Source organism: Nerophis lumbriciformis, linkage group LG26 (assembly GCF_033978685.3).
Source record: "Nerophis lumbriciformis linkage group LG26, RoL_Nlum_v2.1, whole genome shotgun sequence".
Classification (NCBI taxonomy): domain Eukaryota; kingdom Metazoa; phylum Chordata; class Actinopteri; order Syngnathiformes; family Syngnathidae; genus Nerophis; species Nerophis lumbriciformis.
Window position 1 is genome coordinate 13,722,367 of NC_084573.2, and position 25,134 is coordinate 13,747,500.

The 25,134-nt window shown below is 40.7% G+C and overlaps 1 protein-coding gene across 3 annotated transcripts in view; it reads left to right on the forward strand.

The window, feature by feature from the left end:
• The window catches only part of LOC133623876 (glutamate receptor ionotropic, kainate 2-like), a 333,817-nt gene that overhangs the window by 276,637 nt on the left and 32,046 nt on the right, over positions 1 to 25,134 (forward strand). For all 3 annotated transcript variants that reach the window (XM_061987340.2, XM_072916258.1, XM_061987341.2), the window contains one exon: positions 1,396 to 1,621. In XM_061987340.2, the coding sequence (XP_061843324.2) occupies positions 1,396 to 1,621 (226 nt within the window). The remainder of the gene's footprint in view (positions 1 to 1,395; positions 1,622 to 25,134) is intronic.

Genomic DNA, 25,134 nt, shown 5'->3' on the forward strand with positions numbered 1-25,134 from the left:
TTGTTATGGGACATTCATCCTCCGCTGTTGCCATTTCTAATATAAAGTAGTGTAAAGTTCTTATATCGGTCAGTAAACTCGCCATGAAAGCGCTAAAACATACCGGTGTGGTGAGTTACATTATTCACCCAAGGAACTTTAGTTATTAGACGGTTTTTCACTGGACACATTTCCGGCCTTGTGGTCGCACTAGTGAGTCACGGATGAGGAGATGCCGCTCCGTTATTGATTAAAGTAAAGTCTGAATGTCATTAAAACAGTTAGCGCTTCCACTCCCGTCCTTGCACGCTACACCGCTACAACAAAAAATAACGGGGAGAAGACGCTGTCGAAGGTGAGCCACGTAAATAAGACCGCCCATAAAACGGCGCATCCTGAAGCGACTGTCAGAAAGCGACTTGAAGATGATCTGTAAAACATCATCTATGCAACATTTTGACCAAAGAACTACACCATGTTATATTAAAACATGTAAAACAGTGTTTTACATTTAGAAAAAAGTTATAATTATAATCCGGTGCGCCCTATGGTCTGGAAAATATGGTAACCTAGTTTCGGGGCCTGACAAAATAACCAAAATATATTTTACGAGACTAACTTTTTAAGACAAAGAAAACAATGTCAATGTATTGTTTTCAAAGACTTAAAATGATGGTAGTAAGTTGGAGAAAAAGAATAAATAGGAAAACATTTTACTTACTTAATATTTTTAAATTGTTGGTCACTGATGTGTGTGAGTGACAGGAAGACAAGCTCTGACCCACCTGTTAGTTTGCATGTAAAAAAAAAAATACATAAACCCCAAATATAAGACAACTGTTTCTTAGGTACAAAAAAACTCATTTTTGAGCCAATGCGGTAAATTGCAGCCAGATTTTGCGGTCGAATTCTAAACTGTTCCGTATATAAATTACATGGGGGCTGGAGCCTATCCCAGCTGCCATGGATTAATATACACAAACCAAACATGTGACGCGAAACAACATAAGTAAATCTGAGCTTTTCTTCCTGTCATTCACGCACAGCAGCCGCGCCAAAAAAAAAGTAGCACAAATGTATTTAAGATGTTGAAAACATTTGCCTTTGATTTCGCCTTAAAAAAACATGGATCTTGAAAAAGAGGTGTACCGTAAATTCCGGACTATAGACCCGCTACTTTTTTCCAACACTTTAAACCCTGCGGTTTATAAAACGGTGCCACTAATTTATTGTTTTTTTCTTTGCTGAATGCAAACAGTTAAAAAAAATACATGCAAATGCTTTTAATAAGAAGTTCTTGTAACTCCAAAGAGTTTCCTAATATTTTTAATTGCAATTAATTTTTGCACAAAGTCGGATTAAATACTTGTCAAGTTACTCGACAGTAAGTCATTCTGTCTCTTACACCTTTTGCAGAAGACCAAGATCTCCACCTATGATAAGATGTGGGAGTTCATGAACAGCAGGAGGCAATCGGTGATGGTGAAAAACGTGGAGGAGGGCATCCAGCGTGCCCTGACTTCAGAGTACGCCTTCCTGATGGAGTCCACCACTATCGAGTTTGTCACCCAGCGCAACTGCAACCTCACACAGATCGGCGGCCTCATGGACTCAAAAGCCTACGGTGTGGGAACGCCAATGGGTAAGTAATTGCTTGCCCTATATGTTGTGGTCAAAAGTCTTGAGTTTCCAATCATTTCTACAACTCTTATTTTTTTGTGATAGAGTGATTGGAGCACATACTTTTCGGTCACAAAAGAAAACATTCATGAAGTTTGGTTCTTTTATGAATTTATTATGGGTCTACTGAAAATGTGAGCAAATCTGCTGGGTCAAAAGTATACATACAGCAATGTTAATATTTGCTTACATGTCCCTTGGTAAGTTTCATGATCTGTGGTCTGGATCATGTTTTTTTTTGTTATTTTCTGTTAGTTTAAGACTCCATTAGTTCCTGTTTTTATGCACCCTTGTTTTTTTAGTTTCCATGGGTGACCTATTATTTTCAACTGCCGCTTGCGTTCGGGACACACCTGTCTCTAATAGAGACCAGTATTCAAGCCAGGGGTCACCAACCTTTTTGAAACCAAGAGCTACTACTTGGGTACTGATTAATGCGAAGGGCTACCAGTTTGATAAACACTTAAATAAATTGCAAGAAATAGCCAATGTGCTCAATTTACCTTTAACTCTATGTTATTATTAATAATTAATGATATTTATCTTTGTGGAAACACTGATCATCTTAATGATTTCTCACAATAAATATATATAGAAACAGATAATTATCAATATGCAACATTTTATTTTTATATTTTCTCTAAGTGCACGTTTTGGTCATGCGCACAATACTGACCTTTGAACTATACTAGGTCAGAGTTCATTTATATTAAACACAAAAAACACTTTACATTTTAAGTGTTTATATATATATATATATTGTCATTTGTAAGTTACTTGTAAGTGTGATTTAAACAAGAATAGCTAAATAAATAAATCTATATATATATACAAAAATGGGTATTTCTGTCTGTCATTCCGTCGTACCTTTTTTTTCCTTTTACGGAAGGTTTTTTGTAGAGAATAAATGATGAAAAAAACACTTAATTGAACGGTTTAAAAGAGGAGAAAACACGAAAAAAAAATGAAAATTACATTTTGAAACATAGTTTGTCTTCAATTTCGACTCTTTAAAATTCAAAATTCAACCGAAAAAAAGAAGAGAAAAACTAGCTACCGTATTTTTCGGAGTATAAGTCGCACCGGAGTATAAGTCGCACCTGCCGAAAATGCATAATAAAGAAGGAAAAAAACATATATAAGTTGCACTGGAGCCCGGCCAAACTATGAAAAAAAACTGCCACTTGTAGTCCGAAAAATACGGTAATTCGAATCTTTTTAAAAAATATAAAAAAATAATTTATGGAACATCGTTAGTAATTTTTCCTGATAAAGATTAATTTTAGAATTTTGATGACATGTTTTAAATAGGTTAAAATCCAATCTGCTTTTTGTTAGAATATATATAACAGATTGGACCAAGCTATATTTCTAACAAAGACAAATCATTATTTCTTCTAGATTTTCCAGAACAAAAATTTTAAAAGAAATTCAAAAGACTTTGAAATATTTTTTAAAGTTTATTCTACAGATTTTCTAGATTTGCCAGAATCATTTTTTTGAATTTTAATCATAATAAGTTTGAAGAAATATTTCACAAATATTCTTAGTCGAAAAAACAGAAGCTAAAATGAAGAATTAAATCAAAATTGATTTAATATTCTTTACAATAAAAAATAAATACATTTACTTGAACATTGATTTAAATTGTCAGGAAAGAAGAGGAAAAAATTTAAAAGGTAAAAAGGTATATGTGTTTAAAAATCCTAAAATCATTTTTAAGGTTGTATTTTTTTCTCTAAAATTGTCTTTCTGAAAGTTACAAGAAGCAAAGTAAAAAAAAAAAAAAATGTATTTAAACAAGTGAAGACCAAGTCTTTAAAATATTTTCTTGGATTTTCAAATTCTATTTGAGTTTTGTCTCTCTTAGAATGAAAAATGTCAAGCAAAGCGAGACCAGCTTTCTAGTAAATAAATACAATTAAAAAAATAGTGGCAGCTCACTGGTAAGTGCTGCTATTTGAGCTATTTTTAGAACAGGCCAGCGGGCGACTCATCTGGTCCTTACGGGCGAAGGTAGGAACATGATTTCATCTTGACTCTCAAATAGGTGCAAACAAAAATGGCGCACAAGGCGAAGGCACAACTTAGCGCAGGAAACAAAAGCTAACACTTAGCGAGTTTTTGCCCTGTCCATAGTTTATGCTAACTGTGGCATGAACAAACAAAACTAAACTTGGCAAGGCATGAAGCAAACAATCGCATGACACGAGCAATGACGCCAGGCCGACTGACAGGCAAGGACAGGCTTAAATACTGGTCTCTTGATTAGAGACAGGTGTGTCCCGAACGCAAGAAGCAGGTGAAAATAATAGGTCGCCATGGAAACTAAAACAAACAAGGGTGCATAAAAACAGGAACTAATTGGAGTCTTAAACTAACAGAAAATAACAAAAAACATGATCCAGACCACAGATCATGACATCTAGTTGAATTTTTGACCACTCCTCTTGGCAAAATTGGTGCAGTTCAGCTAAATGTGTTGGTTTTCTGACATGGACTTGTTTCTTCAGCATTGTCCACACGTCTAAGTCAGGATTTTGGGAAGGCCATACTAAAACCTTAATTCTAGCCTGATTTAGCCATTCCTTTACCACTTTTGACGTGTGTTTGGGGTCATTGTCCTGTTGGAACACCCAACTGCGCCCAAGACCCAACCTCCGGGCTGATGATTTTAGGTTGTCCTGAATAATTTGGAGGTAATCCTCCTTTTTCATTGTCCCATTTACTCTTTGCAAAGCACCAGTTCCATTGGCAGCAAAACAGGCCCAGAGCATAATAAAAGGTGAGGCCTTTAATCCCAGGAACACAATGCCTACCGTCAAGCATGGTGGTGGTAGTTTAGGATAGGTCTTTATTGTCATTACAACAAGTACAACGAAACTATGTTTTCAGCACAAACCTGTCTAATCTTGAACGGGTTTGTGCTGAAAACATAGTTTTGTTGTACTTGTTGCAATGGCAATAAAGACCTATCCTATACTACCACCACCATGCTTGACGGGAGGAATGGTGTTCCTGGGATTAAAGGCTTCACCTTTTCTCCTCCAAACATATTGCTGGGTATTGTGGCCAAACAGCTCCATTTTTGTTTCATCTGAAGGTGTTATCTTTGTCCATGGGGTGTCAGATGGAACATAAATTGAGCTGACATTTTCTTCCCCGGTTGTCATACGAATATTGCTGAGCTAATAGGCAAGTGTTGTTTTTTTTTTGCTTTAGCTTTTTTGTGACAGCTTAAGAAAGATACCAGTGATGGCAAAAAGGAAAAATATGACGATAACCATAGAACCAGATATTTACTTACTGGAATTTTGGCTGCTCCCTACAAGGGTTGTCTCGATACCAACATGTATTTCAATACTTTTCCATATGTTTCTAAATAGGGGACTGAATTTTTTTTTATTTTAACAAAAAAATCTTAGGGTACATTAAACATATGCTTCTTATTCTTACTTGTTCATTTACTGTTAATATCTGCTTATTTTCCATTTCAACATGTTTTATCTACACTGTTTAAATTTGATAATCATTCATTCTTCTGTTGTTTGGATACTTTACATTAGTTTTGGATGAAACCACGAATTTAGGTATCGATCCGATACCAAGTAGTTACAGGATCATACATTGGTCATAATTGAAGTTCTCATGTGTCCAGGTACATGTATTTTCTGAGTTTATAAACATAATATGAATTTTTTTTTTTAAATGTATATATTTTGTGACGATAAAAAATGTTGATGTAATCATAGTCGCATCGACTAGATACGCTATTGTACTTGGTATCATTACAGTGGATGTCAAGTGTAGATCCACCCATGGCATTTGTTTACATTGTGACGCCGGTGATCTACGGTGTGTAGTGAAGCATGTTTAGCTATTCCTCGTCCTGCAGGGATGATATTTGTAAGAAACTTACTTTATTTGTCGCCGTGGAGGCGAGGATTAGTGATTTTAGAAGTAGCTAGTACACTGCCGATTGCGGATGGACATTAGCCGCTAACTAGCTAGCCATATTTTAAAGCACCTCTTCCTGAGGGCGTTTCAGTGTTATAACTTCAGCTTTATCGTTAGTTTTCAAGCCAAAAACGCGTCAATTCTCCCTTTTCTGTCTACACACTGTGTCTGCTTGTAAGTACTCTGTGATTGTGCGCTGCCGAACATGCTCCTCTGCTCGTAAAACCAGCAATGTCATCGATACTAGTACCGGTATACCGTACGACCCTACTCGCTACAATAAATACCACCACAGTACTGTGCTCTCTCGTTAGGGTTAGGGTTGCGTTTTTCTTTAATAATTGCATTGACCAAAAGGAGCACAGTCTAGTAAGTCAAATTCCTTGTATGTTAAACATACTTGGCCAATAAATCTGATCCTGATATTGATAATGCAACTCATTTAATGCTAATCAACCACATGCACATACAGTATAGTTCATGGGTCCCCAATTTATGGATCTGTCTCGCCAGCATTTGCAATCTGGCCTGGAAAATGTCTAAAATAGGGGTCGCATGGAGAAAAATCTGTGCACACGCGGGCCGGACTATTAAAATCATGGCATTGAAACAAAAAAAATAAAGACAACTTCAAATTGTTTTCTTTGTCTTACTTTGGCCAAAAATAGAACAAACACATTCAGAAAATATTACAATAAAAATATAGAAAAAAATATAGAAAAAAATACCGGCAGCTGTAAAATTTAGATCCATGAAGGAAAGAAGAAATTGAATAAATGTTTATAACTGAATAAATGTACATATGCATAAAAATTTGTTTTCTTTTGTATTATTTTTATAATGAATTACCGTATTTTTCGGAGTATAAGTCGCACCGGAGTATAAGTCGCACCTGCCGAAAATGCATAATAAAGAAGGAAAAAAACATTATGCAACTTTCATAAACTATGGAAAAAAACTGCGACTTATAGTCCGAAAAATACGGTAAGTAATATTTATGAAAAACTTTTTTCCAAAACACAATATAGAATGTGAGATATAACAGGATAATGCATACATTTATCATTTGTTTTCAAAACGCTTACAAAAAAAGTGGCACCCCAAAAATGTGCTGTGGGACCCCATTTTTATGACTTGATGGGGTCCCTGGGACCCTATTTAGAAAGTTCCTAGCACCACTGATGGGGTATTGGTGCGTGTAAAACAGCAGCAGGCGGCTGTGGCCTGCGGGCCGCTTCTAATACTAATCAAATGTCATCCCGGGGGCCATAGATCATTCATTCTCGGGCCGGATCTGGCCTTGATTTTCACACATAGGGTCTAAAAGATAGTATTCATCGACAAGGTAATGGAACTATTGAAAAACGTGCGATCGTTTGAAAAATAAGTGCAGTCATGATAACCATTGCACTTAAATGGTGGTGCATAGAATCGATATATAGGTACCATTCAGACAGCCTTCCCCACCCGTGGTCTGATTAATCAAAAACCAAAAATAGAAAGGTAAAACAATGCGGTACAAAACCACACATGCACACTGAATTATTATGGCATTATAAAAAATGTCTACAAACAACACACAATTCAAAATGACACAATTTAAATCCATGACATGGGTAACATGCAAAATACTCTATCCACACTACGACATGTTTGACGCATTTTAGCTGCCTAGTATTTCTGATTAATTTCAAAACTCGGTCGTCAGGGAAGTAAACAGGGTAGGGGTGGTTCACATACTCTTAATATTCAATGTTTTATGGTTTATACTTCATATTGTAGTGATGGGGGGGTGTTAATGTGTGGTTGTTCAGTCTGCTACCTAAAGCTTGTTGGAATTAACGTTATGACAAACTGGCGTGTCTCTGATTGTTTCTGATAATATGGTAAATCATTCATCTTTTATTTTTCCGCAAAATTGGGCTTTATCGCGGGTTTTTCCCATGTTCATCGTGTTTGGCAAACTTCCCTCTTCAATTTGGAAGGAAATTTAAATGCAGACTTACATCATTGTGATCGCGGTTCCCGTGTGAAAGCATCTGTTGAAACGTTATCAGCGCGCATACACTAACCCTCACAGTTGAGCACAATATAAAATAAATAATAAGAAAGAAACATATTTTTTTTCCTTAAAAGTTTAACTATATGTTACTGTAACTTATAGTTAAACTTTTAAGGAAAAAAAATAAATAAAAAAAAGCTATAACTAAACTATACATTACTGTAACTTGTGTGGTTTTCGTCCTGGTCGTGGAACTGTGGACCAGCTCTATACTCTCGGCAGGGTCCTTGAGGGTGCATGGGAGTTTGCCCAACCAGTCTACATGTGCTTTGTGGACTTGGAGAAGGCATTCGACCGTGTCCCTCGGGAAGTCCTGTGGGGAGTGCTCAGAGAGTATGGTGTAACGGACTGTCTGATTTTGGCGGTCCGCTCCCTGTATGCTCAGTGTCAGAGCTTGGTCCGCATTGCCGGCAGTAAGTCGGACATGTTTCCAGTGAGGGTTGGACTCCGCCAAGGCTGCCCTTTGTCACCGATTCTGTTCATAACTTTTATGGACAGAATTTCTAGGGGCAGTCAAGGCGTTGAAGGGATCCGGTTTGGTGGCTGCAGGACTAGGTCTCTGCTTTTTGCAGATGATGTGGTCCTGATGGCTTCATCTGGCCAGGATCTTCAGCTCTCGCTGGATCAGTTCGCAGCCGAGTGTGAAGCGACCGGGATGAGAATCAGCACCTCCAAGTCTGAGTCCATGGTTCTCGCCCGGAAAAGGGTGGAATGCCATCTTCGGGTTGGGGAGGAGACCCTGCCCCAAGTGGAGGAGTTCAAGTACCTCGGAGTCTTGTTCACGAGTGAGGGAAGAGTGGATCGTGAGATCGACAGGCGGATCGGTGCGGCATCTTCAGTAATGCGGACGCTGTATCGATCCGTTGTGGTGAAAAAGGAGCTGAGCCTGAAGGCAAAGCTCTCAATTTACCGGTCGATCTACCTTCCCATTCTCACCTATGGTCATGAGCTTTGGTTTATGACCGAAAGGACAAGATCACAGGTACAAGCGGCCGAAATGAGTTTCCTCCGCCGGGTGGCAGGGCTCTCCCTTAGAGATAGGGTGAGAAGCTCTGTCATCCGGGGGGAGCTCAAAGTAAAGCCGCTGCTCCTCCACATCGAGAGGAGCCAGATGAGGTGGTTCGGGCATCTGGTCAGGATGCCACCAGATCGCCTCCCTCGGGAGGTGTTTAGGGCACATCCGACCGGTAGGAGGCCACGGGGAAGACCCAGGACACGTTGGGAAGACTATGTCTCCCGGCTGGCCTGGGAACGCCTCGGGATCCCCCGGAGGAGCTGGATGAAGTGGCTGGGGAGAGGGAAGTCTGGGCTTCCCTGCTTAGGCTGCTGCCCCCGCGACCATACCTCGGATAAGCGGAAGAAGATGGATGGATGGGTTACTGTAACTTTCTTTTAGACAGTTCTAAAGCTGGTGTAGTGACTGAATTTGTGCTTTCTGTTATTATATTGCCAATTACAATATAGCCCTAATACGTATATGTATATATATATATATATATATATATATGTATATGTATGTATATATATATATATATATATATATATATATATATATATGTATATGTATGTATATGTATATATATATATGTATATGTATGTATATGTATATGTATGTATATGTATATATATATATATGTATATATATATGTATATGTATATATATATATATATGTATATGTATATATATATATATATATATATATGTATATATATACACAGTGTGTGTGTGTGTGTATATATATATATATATATATATATATATATATGACTATATATATGTGTGTGTGTATATATATATATATATATATATATATATATATATATATATATATATATATATATATATATATATATATACACACACACAGTACAGGGCAAAAGTTTGGACACACCTTCTCATTCAATGAGTTTTCTTTATTTTCATGACTATTTACATTGTAGATTGTCACTGAAGGCATCAAAACTATGAATGAACACATGTGGAGTTATGTACTTAACAAAAAAAGTTGAAATAACTGAAAACATATTTTGTAGTCTAGTTTCTTCAAAATAGCCACCCTTTACTCTGATTACTGTTTTGCAAACTCTTGGCCTTCTCTCCATGAGCTTCAAGAGGTAGTCACCTGAAATGGTTTTCACTTCACGAGAAAACCAATATCGAGCATCTTTGCTTGGACAGTTAACAACAATGGTGACAGTTTGACCCTGGAACAGATTAATTATCCCTCCCAGAAAACCTACCAGGGTCATGGAACAGATTGTGTTTGACTTCTGGGGTTCCACTGACTATGAAATAGGAGTTCAGAATTTTCAAACGCGGATGCTACCATTGCAATAGAGCAGTGGCGGGCCGTGCGTTTCCCACCTAGGCCTTCAGTGATGTCCGACGGGGTTGAGGTGCAGGCAGCATACCTCTTCCCCTTCGAGCTGTCCTGGATGAAATTAAATTATTTTTTCCAATCATTTTGGAACTTGCAAGCGTATTTCTTCTTACTCGTCGTCGCCATGTCTCTTCTTCGTTCTTCTGCTTCGTCTCCTTCTTGTTGTGTGTGTGCAGTTGTGCACTGAGCTCCAAAAGCCGTTGATGTTATTGTAGAGTTAGTGATGCAAGGGGTCCTGGGTATTTGTTCTGTTGTGTTTATGTTGTGTTACGGTGCGGATGTTCTCCCGAAATGTGTTTGTCATCCTTGTTTGGTGTGGGTTCACAGTGTGGCTCATATTTGTAACAGTGTTAGAGTTGTTTATACGGCCACCCTCAGTGTGACCTGTATGGCTGTTGACCAAGTATGCCTTGCATCAACTTGTGTGTGTGCGCTTGAAATTAACGTTATCATTAAACCAGTTTAAAGATCATATAACGTGTGAGCAATTCTTGACATCTTCGAGTAAAGACCATTGTTAATCCGTCCAATGCTACATTATTATGTGACTGAGCCGGCACGCTGTTTAAATGGAGGGAAAGCGGACGCGTGGACAGCATGCAGCTGTTAAGGGGTGAAGGTTTCAGGTGAGAGAGGATGCTAAAGGCAGTGTCTTTAAGGCACACCCCCAATATTGTTGTCCGGGTGGAAATCGGGAGAAATACGGGAGAATGGTTGCCCCGGGTGATTTTCGGGAGGGGCACTGAAATTCGGGAGTCTCCCAGGAAAATCGGGAGGGTTGGCAAGTATGCTCCTGCGGGAAGGGAGTGTTTATGGCCCGGCTTCGAAGCCCAGCTTTCAGGTGAGTAGATTGCCCAGCTGGGGCTGGTTATCTAATCACCTGTCTCCTTGTTAAGTATGTCTCCTTGTTAAAGGCCTACTGAAACCCACTACTACCGATCACGCAGTCTGATAGTTTATATATCAATGATGAAATCTTAACATTGCAACACATGCCAATACGGCCGGGTTAGCTTACTAAAGTGCAATTTTAAATTTCGCGCGAAATATCCTGCTGATAACGTCTCGGTATGATGACATCAGCGCGTGACGTCACGGATTGTAGAGGACATTTTGGGACAGCATGGTGGCCAGCTATTAAGTCGTCTGTTTTCATCGCAAAATTCCACAGTATTCTGGACATCTTTGTTAGTGAATCTTTTGCAATTTGTTCAATGAACAATGGAAACAGCAAAGAAGAAAGCTGTAGATGGGAAGCGGTGTATTGCGGCCGACTGCAGCAACACAAACGCAGCCGGTGTTTCATTGTTTACATTCCCGGAAGATGACAGTCAAGCTTTACCATTGGCCTGTGGAGAACTGGGACAACAGAGACTCTTATCAGGAGGACTTTGAGTTGGATGCGCAGACGCGGTACCGTGAGTACGCATGCAGCTGCGGCTTCCAAACATTTGATCGCTTGCCCGTACGTGCGTGCTGCTATGTGCATGTCACGTACGTAACTTTGGGGACTTTGGGGAAATATATGTGCTGTATGAACTTTGGGGAGTAGAACGGTACTTTGGGCTGTGGGATTGAGTGTGTTGTGCAGGTGTTTGAGTTGTATTGGCGGGTTATATGGACGGGAGGGGGGAGGTGTTTGTTATGCGAGATTAATTTGTGGCATATTAAATATAAGCCTGGTTGTGTTGTGGCTAATAGAGTATATATAGTCTTGTGTTTATTTACTGTTTTAGTCATTCCCAGCTGAATATCAGGTCCCACCCGCCTCTCACAGCATTTTCCCTATCTGAATCGCTCCCCCTGCCCTCTAGTCCTTCACTCTCACTTTCCTCATCCACAAATCTTTCATCCTCACTCAAATTAATGGGGAAATCGTCGCTTTCTCGGTCCGAATCGCTCTCGCTGCTGGTGGCCATGATTGTAAACAATGTGCAGATGTGAGGAGCTCCACAACCTGTGACGTCACACGCTTATCGTCTGCTACTTCCGGTAGAGGCAAGGCTTTTTTATCAGCATCAAAAGTCGCGAACTTTATCGTCGATGTTCTCTACTAAATCCTTTCAGCAAAAATATGGCAATATCGCAAAATGATCAAGTATGACACATAGAATGGACCTGCTATCCCCGCTTAAATAAGAAAATCGCATTTCAGTAGGCCTTTAAGTATGTGTTAAGCCAGCAGAGAAGGCCCTGATGGCCCAACACTGCAATAAAGTAATATTTGAAAGAAAAAAAAAAACAGTTAATTGTTTAGTAGATTGTCACTTTGAAAAGAAGGTTGAATAAAAAATACAAAATAAAGCTCCCCCGCACATATCAGCTCATATTTATTCAGCAGTAGAGAACCAAAGCCCTCATGTTGGCGCACCCTCCTAATGGTGTGATTTACCCTACTTTTCATGTCACAAAAGCTGTGCGTGGAAGAATCATCGAACGCAGCTCCTTAGTCAATTTGCCGCCCGCCACCCACCCCTCCTCGCCCCCTTTTTGCGTCTCTCTTGACGCCGTCTGAATTGTAGCGAGGCATTAAAGTGCAGACGACAAAACTCTCCAGCGCCAAACAATCAGACGACAATTCCACTGCTGGCGTGTCTGTTTTTCTAATCTCCTGTGAAAAAAAACAACAACACACACACAAAAAAAAGGGGACATTTCAAAAACATCAAACTTTTTGATGCCGCGCTCACATCGTCTGTGTTGTGTTGCGTCGTATGCAAAGCAGTCTGGGTAAATGTGTCCCCGGGGGGCCCGCCGGACCCAAAGTGCCGCCGATGATTTCTGCCCCACTCGCCATAAAGGTTAAAGTGGTCGCCACGAGGCCGACGGGAGCGTACGCGACCGAGGTGTTAGTGGGAGGGTTAATGGCCGCATCCATCACCGGCGATATGAAGGCCATCAAAATACGGATGATTAATTCCAGCCATCCACATCTGGAGCTGATGAGCGCGGGGCTGTTATAGATCTGCAGAGATGCGATGATTGCCGCCGCCGTAACAAAAAAGAGCCGAGCCGGGGCGTCCGTGATGTATCGCCCCGCTGCGGAGCGCCGTTAGCAACTTCACGCGGACGTCCTTGAGATGGACATCAGACCCTCCCCCCCCCCCCCCCCCTCCCCCCGAGTTCCTTTTCAATGGCGCCGTGAAGCAGTGTGTCGAATACACGCCCGCTATACTTCAAACCTCTCATTTCCGTGATAAGCGCCACGCTGATAAACGCTTTAAAAAAAGGACTGATTAGGACGTCTGCAGCAGGAGTTATTACTTCTCACTAATTCATTTCACTCTCATATTGAGGGTGTTCATTACGCAGTATTTCAGAATAAAGCTGATTACGCCCCCTAAAATGTTTCCTCTGTGATAGAAAATGTCTCTTTTAATCGCCTGATGCAGAAGCTCTCTTTCCTTCTCCGACTTTGTGCTTCCTAATACTCAGACGACCTTCTTTTGCCTCAATTCTGTTTATCACCAAGTCTGGTCCGCAACGTTTGGATTCACTCATTACAAAAACAACTTAGTAACACAAGTACCGTATTTTTCGGACTATAAGGCGCACTTAAAATCCTTTCATTTTCTCAAAACTCGAGAGTGCGCCTTATAACCCGGTGCGCCTAATGTAAGGAATAATACTGGTTGTGCTTACCGCCCTCGAAGCTATTTTATTTGATACATGGTGTAATGATAAGTGTGACCAGTAGATGGCAGTCATACATAAGAGATACATGTAAACCGAAATATGACACCAGTAAACACAAGTGTTTTAAATGTTCCATTGAAAATATAGAACATCACAAAATATATCAAAATGGTTTTTTTTGATGGATAGATAGATAGATAGATAGATAGATAGATAGATAGATAGATAGATAGATAGATAGATAGATAGATAGATAGATGGATAGGTCTTTATTGTCATTGCACAAGTACAACGAAACTTTGTTTTCAGCACAAACCCGTTCAAGATTAGACAAACAAAGTGTACAGGGTTACAGAACAGGAACGCTGATGGGTCGCCACAAGGCGCCCTGTAAAAGATAGGGAGAAAGGTAAAACGCTGGGGAAGGATGAGTAAAAAAAATACAATCTAGACTGGGCTCCTAAGGGGGCCCAGTTTGGAGTGGGAAAAAACCTCCATAGCAAAGCACATATACATATTACAACGTACAGCTCGAGATATCTAGCAACAGAGGGAAGGGAGTGCGGGGCCATGGTGGTGGCTGCAGCTCTCAGGCGCTGACCATCCTTTCATCATCCCTATGGGATTTGCGTCGAGGGCGTTGGGTTGGGGGGGTGTGGGGTGTGTATGTGTGGCGTATATTTTTTGGATGCATGTTTGTGTGTAAGCCTGCAGTGTGTCTCTGTTTCCGCGGCCTTGATCTTGTGCAGTCGCTAGTCCAAAGTCAACAACAACAGGTGTGTGTCCATGAGAGACAAGAAGGGAGTTTGTTGTGTCTTCGCTGCACTGTCCTTCAGGAGAGTCTTGAAGCCAGGGAAACAATCCAAGTTAGAATGTTTTGTATGCGAGTGAAAATAAAATTTGCTTTTCACTCTAAATTGTCTATGACTGGTCCTCAAAAATCCTGCGGGGCAGACAGTCCGATGTTATCCAAATCACAAGTGTTCACAGTTCTTCCCGCATCCTCCAATCATTTGTGGCAGCTTTGGGGTACTTTGAAGACTGCCTGCAACTTCCAATTTGTGGACAAACCAGAGCAACGCTTACTCCAACCAGCAGATGTCCTGTTGTCATAATATCCGAATAGGTAGGTATTTTTCACGCCCTCGACTGAAAAGGGTCGGCAGGCACGCGGCACTCCTTCTTCTCCCAAGAGTCCGTCGTGTGTCCAGCAACACTCGCTCCGTCACGACAAGCAGGTTCCCCCAAACCCAAGATCTTGTCAATTTTGTTGAGGCCAGTTAAATAGTTCCAATGTTTAGATTTGGAGAGCAGTGCAAAAAGAGGCAACAAGAAAGTTAAGACAAGACAAAGAAGCAAGCAGAAGAGATAAGGGAGAGGAAAGGGGAGCGTCCGCCCTCGATGAGTGCCAGAGAGAGAAAAAAAAAGGTATTTTTTGTACGACTTTGGTAAGCCATGAAGCCGCACCGCTTGATGGATTGTACTGTGCTTCAACATAGGAGTATTATTGTGGTGTGTGTATAAGGTAAGACATATTATTTGGAGTTTTGTTTCGCAATATTATGCAAAAGCATAAGCTTCTGGTACCTGCTGATCTGTATCTGAAAATGTGCGCGTGTCCACCTTTGTAGTCCGTGAGAACACCATAGTCGACAAGCTTCTTAATTTTCCTGTTTTTTTTATGGGACATTCATCCTCAGGAAAAGCCTTATCCCTGCAGCTATAGCCGCCCTTAACAGCAGGCCCGGCCGACCTGTCTGACAAGCCTGTAAATGTGTGTTGGTCATGTATGATGTCTTCTTGTTATTTTTTTTTTTGTGATGTGTAATGTCTAGTGTTTAAATGTACGGCAGTGACAATGAATTTCCCCAAGGGGACCAATAAATCTAAATCTAATCCTCCGCTGTTGCCATTTCTAATATAAAGTAGTGTAAAGTTCTTACTTATATATGTCAGTAAACACACCATGAAAGCGCTGAAACATACCGGTGTAGTGAGTAATTCTATTCTATTTTATTTGGTACATGGTGTAATAAGTGTGACCAGTAGATGGCAGTCACACATATGAGATATGTGTAGACTGCAATATGATGGCAGTAAACAACACCAAAACTTTAAATGTTCCATTGAGAATATAGAACATTGCACACGGCGCTCAAAAATCTGTCAAAATGTTTTTAGTACGACTTTGGTAAGCTATGAAGCCGCACCGCTTGATGGATTGTCGGCCCATTAAACATACGAGTATTATTATGGTGCGTGTATAAGGACTGCAAAATGGCACATATTAGCGGACATATTACCTGGCATTTTGTTTCGCAATATTATGCAAAACCAACTTTTCTTACCTTCTGGTACCTGCTGATCTGTATCTGAAAATGTGAGCGTGTCCGCCTTTGTAGGCCGTGAGAACACCGTAGTCGATAAGCTTCTTCATTTTCCTCTGTTTTTGTTATGGGACATTCATCCTCCGCTGTCGCCATTTCTAATATAAAGTAGTGTAAAGTTCTTACTTGTATCTGTCAGTAAACACGCCATGAAAGCGCTGAAACATACCGGTGTAGTGAGTAATTATATTCTATTTTATTTGCTACATGGTGTAATGATAAGTGTGACCAGTAGATGGCAGTCACACATAAGAGATGCGTGTAGACTGCAATATGATGGCAGTAAACAACACCAAAACTTTAAATGTTCCATTGAGAATATAGAACATTGCACACGGCGCTCAAAAATCTGTCAAAATGTTTTTAGTACGACTTCAGTAAGCTATGAAGCCGCACCGCTTGATGGATTGTCGGCCCATTAAACATACGAGTATTATTGTGGTGTGTGTATAAGGACTGCAAAATGGCACCTTTTAGCAGACATATTACCTGGCGTTTTGTTTCGCAATACTATGCAAAACCAACTTTTCTTACCTTCTGGTACCTGCTGATGTGTATTTGGGATCTGCATAAGTCCTGAAAATGTGCGCACGTCCGCAATTGTAGTCATAATCTTCTTATTTTTCTCTATCTTATGGGACATTCATCCTCCGCTGTTGCCATTTCTAATATAAAGTAGTGTAAAGTTCTTACTTATCAGTAGACTAGATATTAAAGCACTAAAAACTGTAATGAGTTTACATTATTCACCCACGGAACTTTAGTTATTAGAGGGTTCCGGTCGGATGGTTTTTCACGGGCGTTGTTGCATTATTGAGCCACGGATGAGGAGATGCTGCTCCATTATTGATTGAAGTAAAGTCTGAATGTCATTAAAACAGTTAGCGCCATTTTTTGACACTTCTTCCACTCCCGTCCTTGCACGCTACAACAAAGATAACGGGGACAAGACTCTGCCGAAGATGAGCCACGTAAATAAGACCGCCCACAAAAACGGCGCATCCTGAAGCGACTGTCAGAAAGCGGCTTGAAGATGATCTGTAAAACATCATCTATGCAACAATTTGACCAAAGAACCACCATTACATGTTATGTAGACCACAAGGAAGTCTTTTACATTTAGAAAAAAATCATAATATGACTCCTTTGATGCGCCTTATAATCCGGTGCGCCTTTTGTATGAAAAAATACCTGATAAGACCCGCTCATCGGCAATGCGCCTTTAAATTTGGTGTGCCCTATGGTCCGAAAAATACGATAAGTAATTACTTTACTAATCACATTTTTACTGTAAGTTAATGTTAAAGTTAAAGTACCAATGATTGTCACACACTAGGTGTGGTGAAATGTGTCCTCTGCAGTTGACCCCATCCCCTTGTTCACCCCCTGGGAGGTGAGGGAGCAGTGAGCAGCAGCGGTGGTCGCGCCCGGGAGTCATTTTTGGTGATTTAACCCCCAATTCCAACCCTTGAAGCTGAGTGATAATGGGTCCCGTTTTTATAGTCTTTGGTATGACTCGGCCGGGGTTTGAACTCACAACCTACCGATCTCAAGGCGGACACTCTAACCACTAGGCCACTGAGTTACTGTAAGTAGTACTGTAAGTCAGGAATTGCTACAGGTGGTACTTGCAGGGGCGTAGCACCGAGTTCTGGGCATCCATACACACTCCTGACAGGCCCCCAATATCATCGTAAACCTAACCTCGCCGTTGTTTATATGCACTAAAAAAACAAGTATTGCGTGGTCTCTGTTGAAACCAGCTTTTTAAAACTTTAGTAAGTAATACTTTTTAAAGATGGGATTAATACATTTAGAACATATCTAGATAGCTCCCCCGCACTCCCCTCTGTTGCAAGTTTTGTTGATTCTATGTACCGTATTTTTCGGACTATAAGTCGCAGTTTTTTTCATAGTTTGGCCGGGGGTGCGACTTATACTCAGGAGCGACTTATGTGTGAAATGATTAACACATTACCGTAAAATATCAAATAATATTATTTAGCTCGTTCACGTAAGAGACTAGACGTCTAAGAGTTCATCGGATTTAGCGATTAGGAGTGATAGATTGTTTGGTAAACGTATAGCATGTTCTATATGTTATAGTTATTTGAATGACTCTTACCATAATATGTTACGTTAACATACCAAGCACGTTGTTAGTTGATTATTTATGCATCCTATAACATACACTTATTCAGCCTGTTGTTCACTATTCTTTATTTATTTTAAATTGCCTTTCAAATGTCTATTCTTGGTGTTGGGTTTTATCAAATAAATTTCCCCAAAAAATGCGACTTATACTCCAGTGCGACTTATGTTTTTTTCCTTCTTCATTATGCATTTTCGGCCGGTGCGATTTATACTCCGGAGCGACTTATACTCCGAAAAATACGGTAACTTGTTTGTGTGCTATGGCTATGAGTTTTTTTTCCTTGGCCTCAGTCTGGACCCCCTCCCTGGAGTCCAGCTTTTGACTGAATATTTGTTTACTCTCCCTCTCTGGTTCTATGAATAAAATCTGCCTAAATTTAGTTTTACAGACCTATTTTCAAGCCATTTTTTTCCTTCCTTTTAAAACAGTTGGTTTTGAGGGGTTGAGTTGTTTGATGCAAATGAACCTCTCCTTACCACGCACCCTCAAGCTGGTGTGCGCATCCGCCCCGGCCCGGTAGAAATTGTAATTTTTTATCTTTTTTGCTTTTATTGTGCACTATGGATACTGGTGTAAATATAGCGAGATCAGCGGCTCACCGTGTTTTGTTGCCGGCACTGAGGAAGGAGGCAATGCGAGCGGACGAGAGAGAGAAACAAAGAGAATTAAAGGCTGGCTAAGGTTAAACTTATATCGAGTATGTATCTTTCTAATGCTAGATCCTAGATGTATACATGTGTATATTGACAATAAAATGCTTTTAAATTCTATATCATGTAAATAAATAAGCTGCACAGCTGCTTTGAGTTGTACACAATGGAGGCTCAAGGCTCTAAACTAAGCTACGAGCTACATCGCGGACGTATTAACGGATTATATTACTTACTCGTCCATAGCTAAACACAGTGGCAACTGATCCAAATAAAAGTAGTTTTTAGGAAAATCCTTCTTTATTTTGCCGGAGAACAGAGACGCTGTTTTCTTGCATTAGAAGGCTAAGCTAGCTACACAACAATGCGAGCTAACATTGCTAACATATTATTCACACATTTCTATTCTACTGTTGTTTTTACCGTTTCATTGTTTGCATTTTCTCCCCGCGACCCTGAAAGGGACAAGGGGTAGAAAATGGATGGATGGATGTCTCCTCCATTGCCATAATAAAATTAGCTTCTGGTAAAAACCCTGAACTACAGGCTGGCTCAGGTTAAACCTCTACAGAGTCTGTAACTTTCTAATGCTAGACCCTGAATGTATACATGTGTATATCGACAATAAAAGGCTTTTCAATTCTATATCATGTAAATAAATAAGCTGCACAGCTGCTTTGAGTTGTAAACAATGGAGGTTCAAGGCTATAAACTAAGCTACGAGCTACATCGCGGACCTATTAACGGATTATATTACTTACTCGTCCATAGCTAAACACAGTGGTAACTGATCCAAATAAAAGTAGTGTGAATGTCTCTGTGTGTGGGTTCTCCTTGGACCGGCAGAATCTGCGGGACCCGAAGTCCGGGTTCAAACAAGTCTTTTATTTTTAGGTTTATAATGGGCAATGTCGCCAGCCGCCTCCTTCTTGCTCGTGCGGGTTTTCTTCCTTCTCTCCTCAGCGCTCCCCCTCATGGCCTTGGACGCTGCTGATAAAGGAGACAGGTGATTAGATAACTAACCCCAGCTGGGCAATCTACTCACCTGTCAGCTGGGCTTCGAAGCCGGGCCATACACACTCCCTTCCCGCAGGAGCATACTTGCCAACCCTTCCGATTTTTCTGGGAGACTCACGAATTTCAGTGCCCCTCCCGGGGCAACCATTCTCCGGAATTTCTCCCGATTTTCACCCAGACAACAATATCAAGGGCGTGCCGTGATGGCACTGCCTTTAGCGTCCTCTACAACCTGTTGTCGCGTCCGCTTCTTCACCATACAAACAGCGTGCCGGCCCACTCACATGTTGTATGCGGCTTCTGCAGACACACGTAAGTGACTGCAAGACATACTTGATCAACAGCCATACAGGTCACACTGAGGGTGGCCGTATAAACAACTTTAACGCTGTTACAAATATGCGCCACACTGTGAACCCACACCAAACAAGAATGACAAACACATTTCGGGAGAACATCCGCACCGTAACACAACATAAACACAACAGAACAAATACCCAGAACCCCTTGTAGCCCTAATTCTTCTGGCTACAATATACACCCCCCGCTACGATATAAACCCTAACCCCGCTCCCCCACACCTCAATCAGCCCCCGAATTCGGAGGTCTCAAGGTTGGCAAGTATGCGCAGGAGACGCGCCGACCACGCCCCCCTCCACAAGTAGTTTTTAGGAAAATCCTTCTTTATTTTGCCGGATTACGAAGACGCTGTTGTCTTGTATTAGAAGGCTAAGCTAGCTACACAACAACGCCAGCACTTCTAACCTACTGTTGTTTTTACGGTTTCATCGTCTCCTCCATTGCCATAATTAAAATCAGCTTCTGGGAAAATCCATCTTAACACTGCTGCAGATTTGTCAAACAGGAATATTGGAAGAGGTTTGCTTTTGCACACACGACGAGATACTTTTTCTGAGTTGAAGGTGCTTTGCTAGAATCATGAAGCTAGGCACTTTCTTACTTCAGATGAGGCTGGAAATTAGAGTAGTGACTTGTGCTGGGAAAAAGCAGTTGTGGTAGCAAGCCTTGAGGGCAGGGTTACTCTCTGGCCTGTGATGTCGTAGGTCATGACCTGGGTCCTTCCTCCAGACCATGAACTGGGTGCTGTGTGTCCTTGAGGATGCTCTGTTCCCCTGCAGCGGTGTGTGGAGGTTGGAGCCAGTGATTCTCTCTGCAGTTTTTATGACCCGTTGAAGCGATTTTCCCCTCAGTTTCCAAACCACCCAGTGATTCCACTGGTGAGGACGTTTTTAAAGGAGTCCTCTGTAGGCCTAGGTGAGGGTCTGTCATTTGAGTCCAGTCCTCTTCAGCAACCTGGTCTAGTAGTGTTTTCAGTGATGTGAAGACCAAGGAACTTGTAGCTGCCAGTCTGCTCCACCACAGTGCCCTTGATGGTGAAAGGCTGCACGGGGTTAGGTTGGGGGGATTCTGTAGTCCAGAATTAGCTCCTTTGTTGAAAATTAAGTCATTATAATACAGAAAAAAACAATAAAGAAAAAGATTAAATGAAGGAGTAATTTAAAAGATGACACAACTCCTCCTTACTTTTATCCGTGCAGTTGTCTTGCACACTGGAAAGGGCACAGAGAGAGACAGGCTTATCGGGAGGAGCAAGTCTCAATAATGAGACCACTACACTGCTTAGTTAACACTGTCCATTTTATAGTACCGTATTTTCCGGACCAATAACGGAGCAGAATCTCCTCGTCCGTGGCTCACTGGTGCAATAACGCCGGAAATGTGTCCCGTGAAAAAACGTCCGACCGGAACTCTCTAATTACTAAAGTTCCTTGGGTGAATAATGCGAACTCACTACACCGGTATGTTTTAGCGCTTCCATAGCGAGATACAAGTAAGAACTTTATACTACTTTATATTAGAAATGGCAACAGCGGAGGATGAATGTCCCATAACAAGAAAATAGACGGACTACAATGGCGGACGGGCGCAAATCTGCAGGACTTATGCAGATCTCAAATACGCATCAGCAGGTACCAGAAGGTAAGAAAAGTCGGTTTTGCATATCGTTGCGAAACAAAACGGCAAATCGAAGCCGGTGAAGATGTCGAAAGATGTTTAAAATTGTGGTGTTGTTTATAAGCATCATCCTGCAGTCTACACGCATCTCTTATGCGTGACTGCCATCAGCCGATCACACTTATCTTTTTTGATTGATTGAAACTTTTATTAGTAGATTGCACAGTACAGTGCATATTCCGTACAATTGACCACTAAATGATAACAGCGGAATATGTTTTTCAACTTCTTTAAGTTGGGGTCCATGTTAATCAATTCATTACACCATGTGCCAAATAAAATAGCTTCGAGGTCGGTCGGTAAGCACAACCAAAATTATTATGTACATTAGGCGCACCGGGTTATAAGGCGCACTGTCGATATTTGAAATGAAAATGAAATGAAAGGCTTATAGTCCAAAAAATACAGTAGTAGATCATTTCACATGTTTAAAGATACAATACATAAGCTGCAAAAAAATATATATAAAAATGTTACTGTAAAAACTGGCAGCTCAGTCACCAGAATTTTACAGTAAAATCAGTGTTTTTTTTACAGCATATAAAAAAATGGAATAAACCGTATGGAATGGAGAAACAATACCACTGTTTTTAGCAGTAAAATTCAATCAACAGAGCTGCCAAGGTTTTTTTTAACCGTAAAATATTGTTGTTCTAATGTTTTTTTTGGTTTGTTTTTTAATGTTTTAGTGTCTTACTGTATATGTAAAAAACAAAACAAAAAAAAAACAGTACCAAAGTTGATTTTACGGTAAAAAAAACTAAGTCGGTGGAATTTAACTGTAAAATCTATTGTCAATTTTACAGTCTACAATTTGATTGATAATTCGTTTTGAAATCATAAGTCAAGCAGATATTTAAGTACAGTATTTATCTTTATTATAACAAAAAATATTTTTGGAATACATGATTGTGGAGGTTTCTCTCCCGTGGGTCCTCCAGACCACCAAGCATCGACATGACAGTCCAGTTTCAGGGTTACACACTGTTTTATTTTGCAATAAAGTCTGCAGGTCGCTTTTCAGCAATTGTCCTTTTTGGGTCTGTCTCTCTCTCTCGCTCTCGCTCCAGCTCCACACCTCTCTCCTCCCGGCTGCTGCCTTTTTAACAGAGCGACAGGTGATTAGATAACCAGGCCCAGGTGGGCCACCGGTCCTGGCACACCCCGCTTCGCTGCAGGTCCGCAGGCCACGCCCCCCTCCACAATGATAATATAATATTTTGATAATATTGAAATTTAAAAGATATGCAATGGCATGCAGTACATGATTTTTAATGTCAAAAGGGAAAGAACAAATATATTTAGTAAGAAAATATTAAGCATTTTATTAGCGCATATTATTTCCATAATGTGGCGTGCCAGACTTGGCCCCCGGACCTTGAGTTTGACACCTGTGGTTTATATATTTTGACTACAAATTAGAAATATATACTTTGCGAGATTGTGAGGTTTCCCGGTGTGATGTGAAATTCCACTTCACTTTTTTTACTTTCATTTTCCTTTTCTTTGCCACACCGCCCCCAGAAGTGTCTGCCTCACGCTTGGGAAACATAATACAGGTAAAATAATAGTTAACTGAAAAGACCAATTTGTCACTGTAGTAACCACAACTGTGTGTTACTAAGCCTGGGTCGATAATCAAGAAGTCAATAAATTGAACGATAAATGAAAAACAACTTGACATCTTCACCGGCTTCAATAAATTGCCATGTCGGATTGTTTGTGTGTGATTGTTTGTGTGTGATTGTTTTCTTCTGTCGCTTCCAATCAGGATGCAAGAGGGTTCACGCTGTGCATCGCTCTCAGCTTAGCACCGTTTATTCACTAGCAGGGTTAAATTAATGGGTGATCATCCAATGTGGGACCACTAGCATGCACGGACAAAGCTATTGAGAAGTAACACAAATTAGGAGGGGGAAAAAGGGCAACACGAGCCCATCAACAGGGACGGACGAGCGAGTGTGCCGAATTTGTTAGAAAATGATTGCAGCAACAACAAAAACACTTGACACTAGGGAAAAACTGCGGTTAACGATGTTTAATATTAATTGAAGTACAATTTTTGCGAGCAGAGCGGGAGAGTACATTATATTTTTATTTGCTTACTTATTTAAGATGGTTAAATGTTCTCGACCTACCTAGCAATACTAATGCCAGATAAAGGTTTATTGTGTTTGAGCAAACTTGCCAACCTTGAGACCTCTGTATTCGGGAGACTGGGTGGGCGGGGTTAAGGGGGGAGGAGTATATTTATAGCTAGAATTCACTGAAATTCAATTATTTATTATATATATATATATATATATATATATATATATATATATATATAAAAAATAACATATACACACACATAACACTCCTCTACTCATTGTTGTATTTGAAAGTGCAATGCTTTGCAGCCAGTAGCACAGCCTTTGAAGGAGCATAGGTATGGGCAGCATCTGTGAAGTTTAATTTGCAGGAAAGGAGTGAGTTTAGGGTTGAATTGTCCATCCTCGTTCTAGTCTCTGTCACTATCTTTCTAACCATGCTGAACACCCTCTCTGATGATGCATTGCTGTGTGGCACGCACAAAAGTGCCTTCATCAAATGCACCAGAGTCTGGAATCTTCTATCTCTCCCTCGCATACCCCTTCCCCTTCGAACTGTCCTGGATGAACTGAAATTCTTGTTTCCAATCATTTTGGAACTTGCAAGCGTACTTCTTCTTCTTACTCGTCGTCGCCATGACTGTCTGTTCTTCGTTCTTCTGCTTCGTCTCTGTTATGTTTTTGGACATTACTACTTGCCGTAGTTTTGAAGCAATGCATGATGGGAATCCGGATGTTGTGTGTCAGTGTATTAACGTGCCGGCTGGAATAAACACACGCTGAGCAATAGCTCCGTGCCTGCCTACTTTATGGGTTATAGATAAACCTATGGATAACGGAGACATATATAATAGTCTCCTTATTGTTGTGTGTGCAGTTGCGCACTGAGCTCCAAAAGCCGTAGATGTTATAACGTGACTGGGCCGGCACGCTGTTTATATGAAGAAAAAGCGGACGTGATGACAGGCTGTCCTCACTCAGGTCAGGCTGGAAATCGGGGGAAATTCGGGAGAATGGTTGTCCCGGGAGATTTTCGGGAGAGGCACTGAAATTCGGGAGTGTATGTGTTTGAGAGAGTTACTTGCATTATTAATGTTATTATA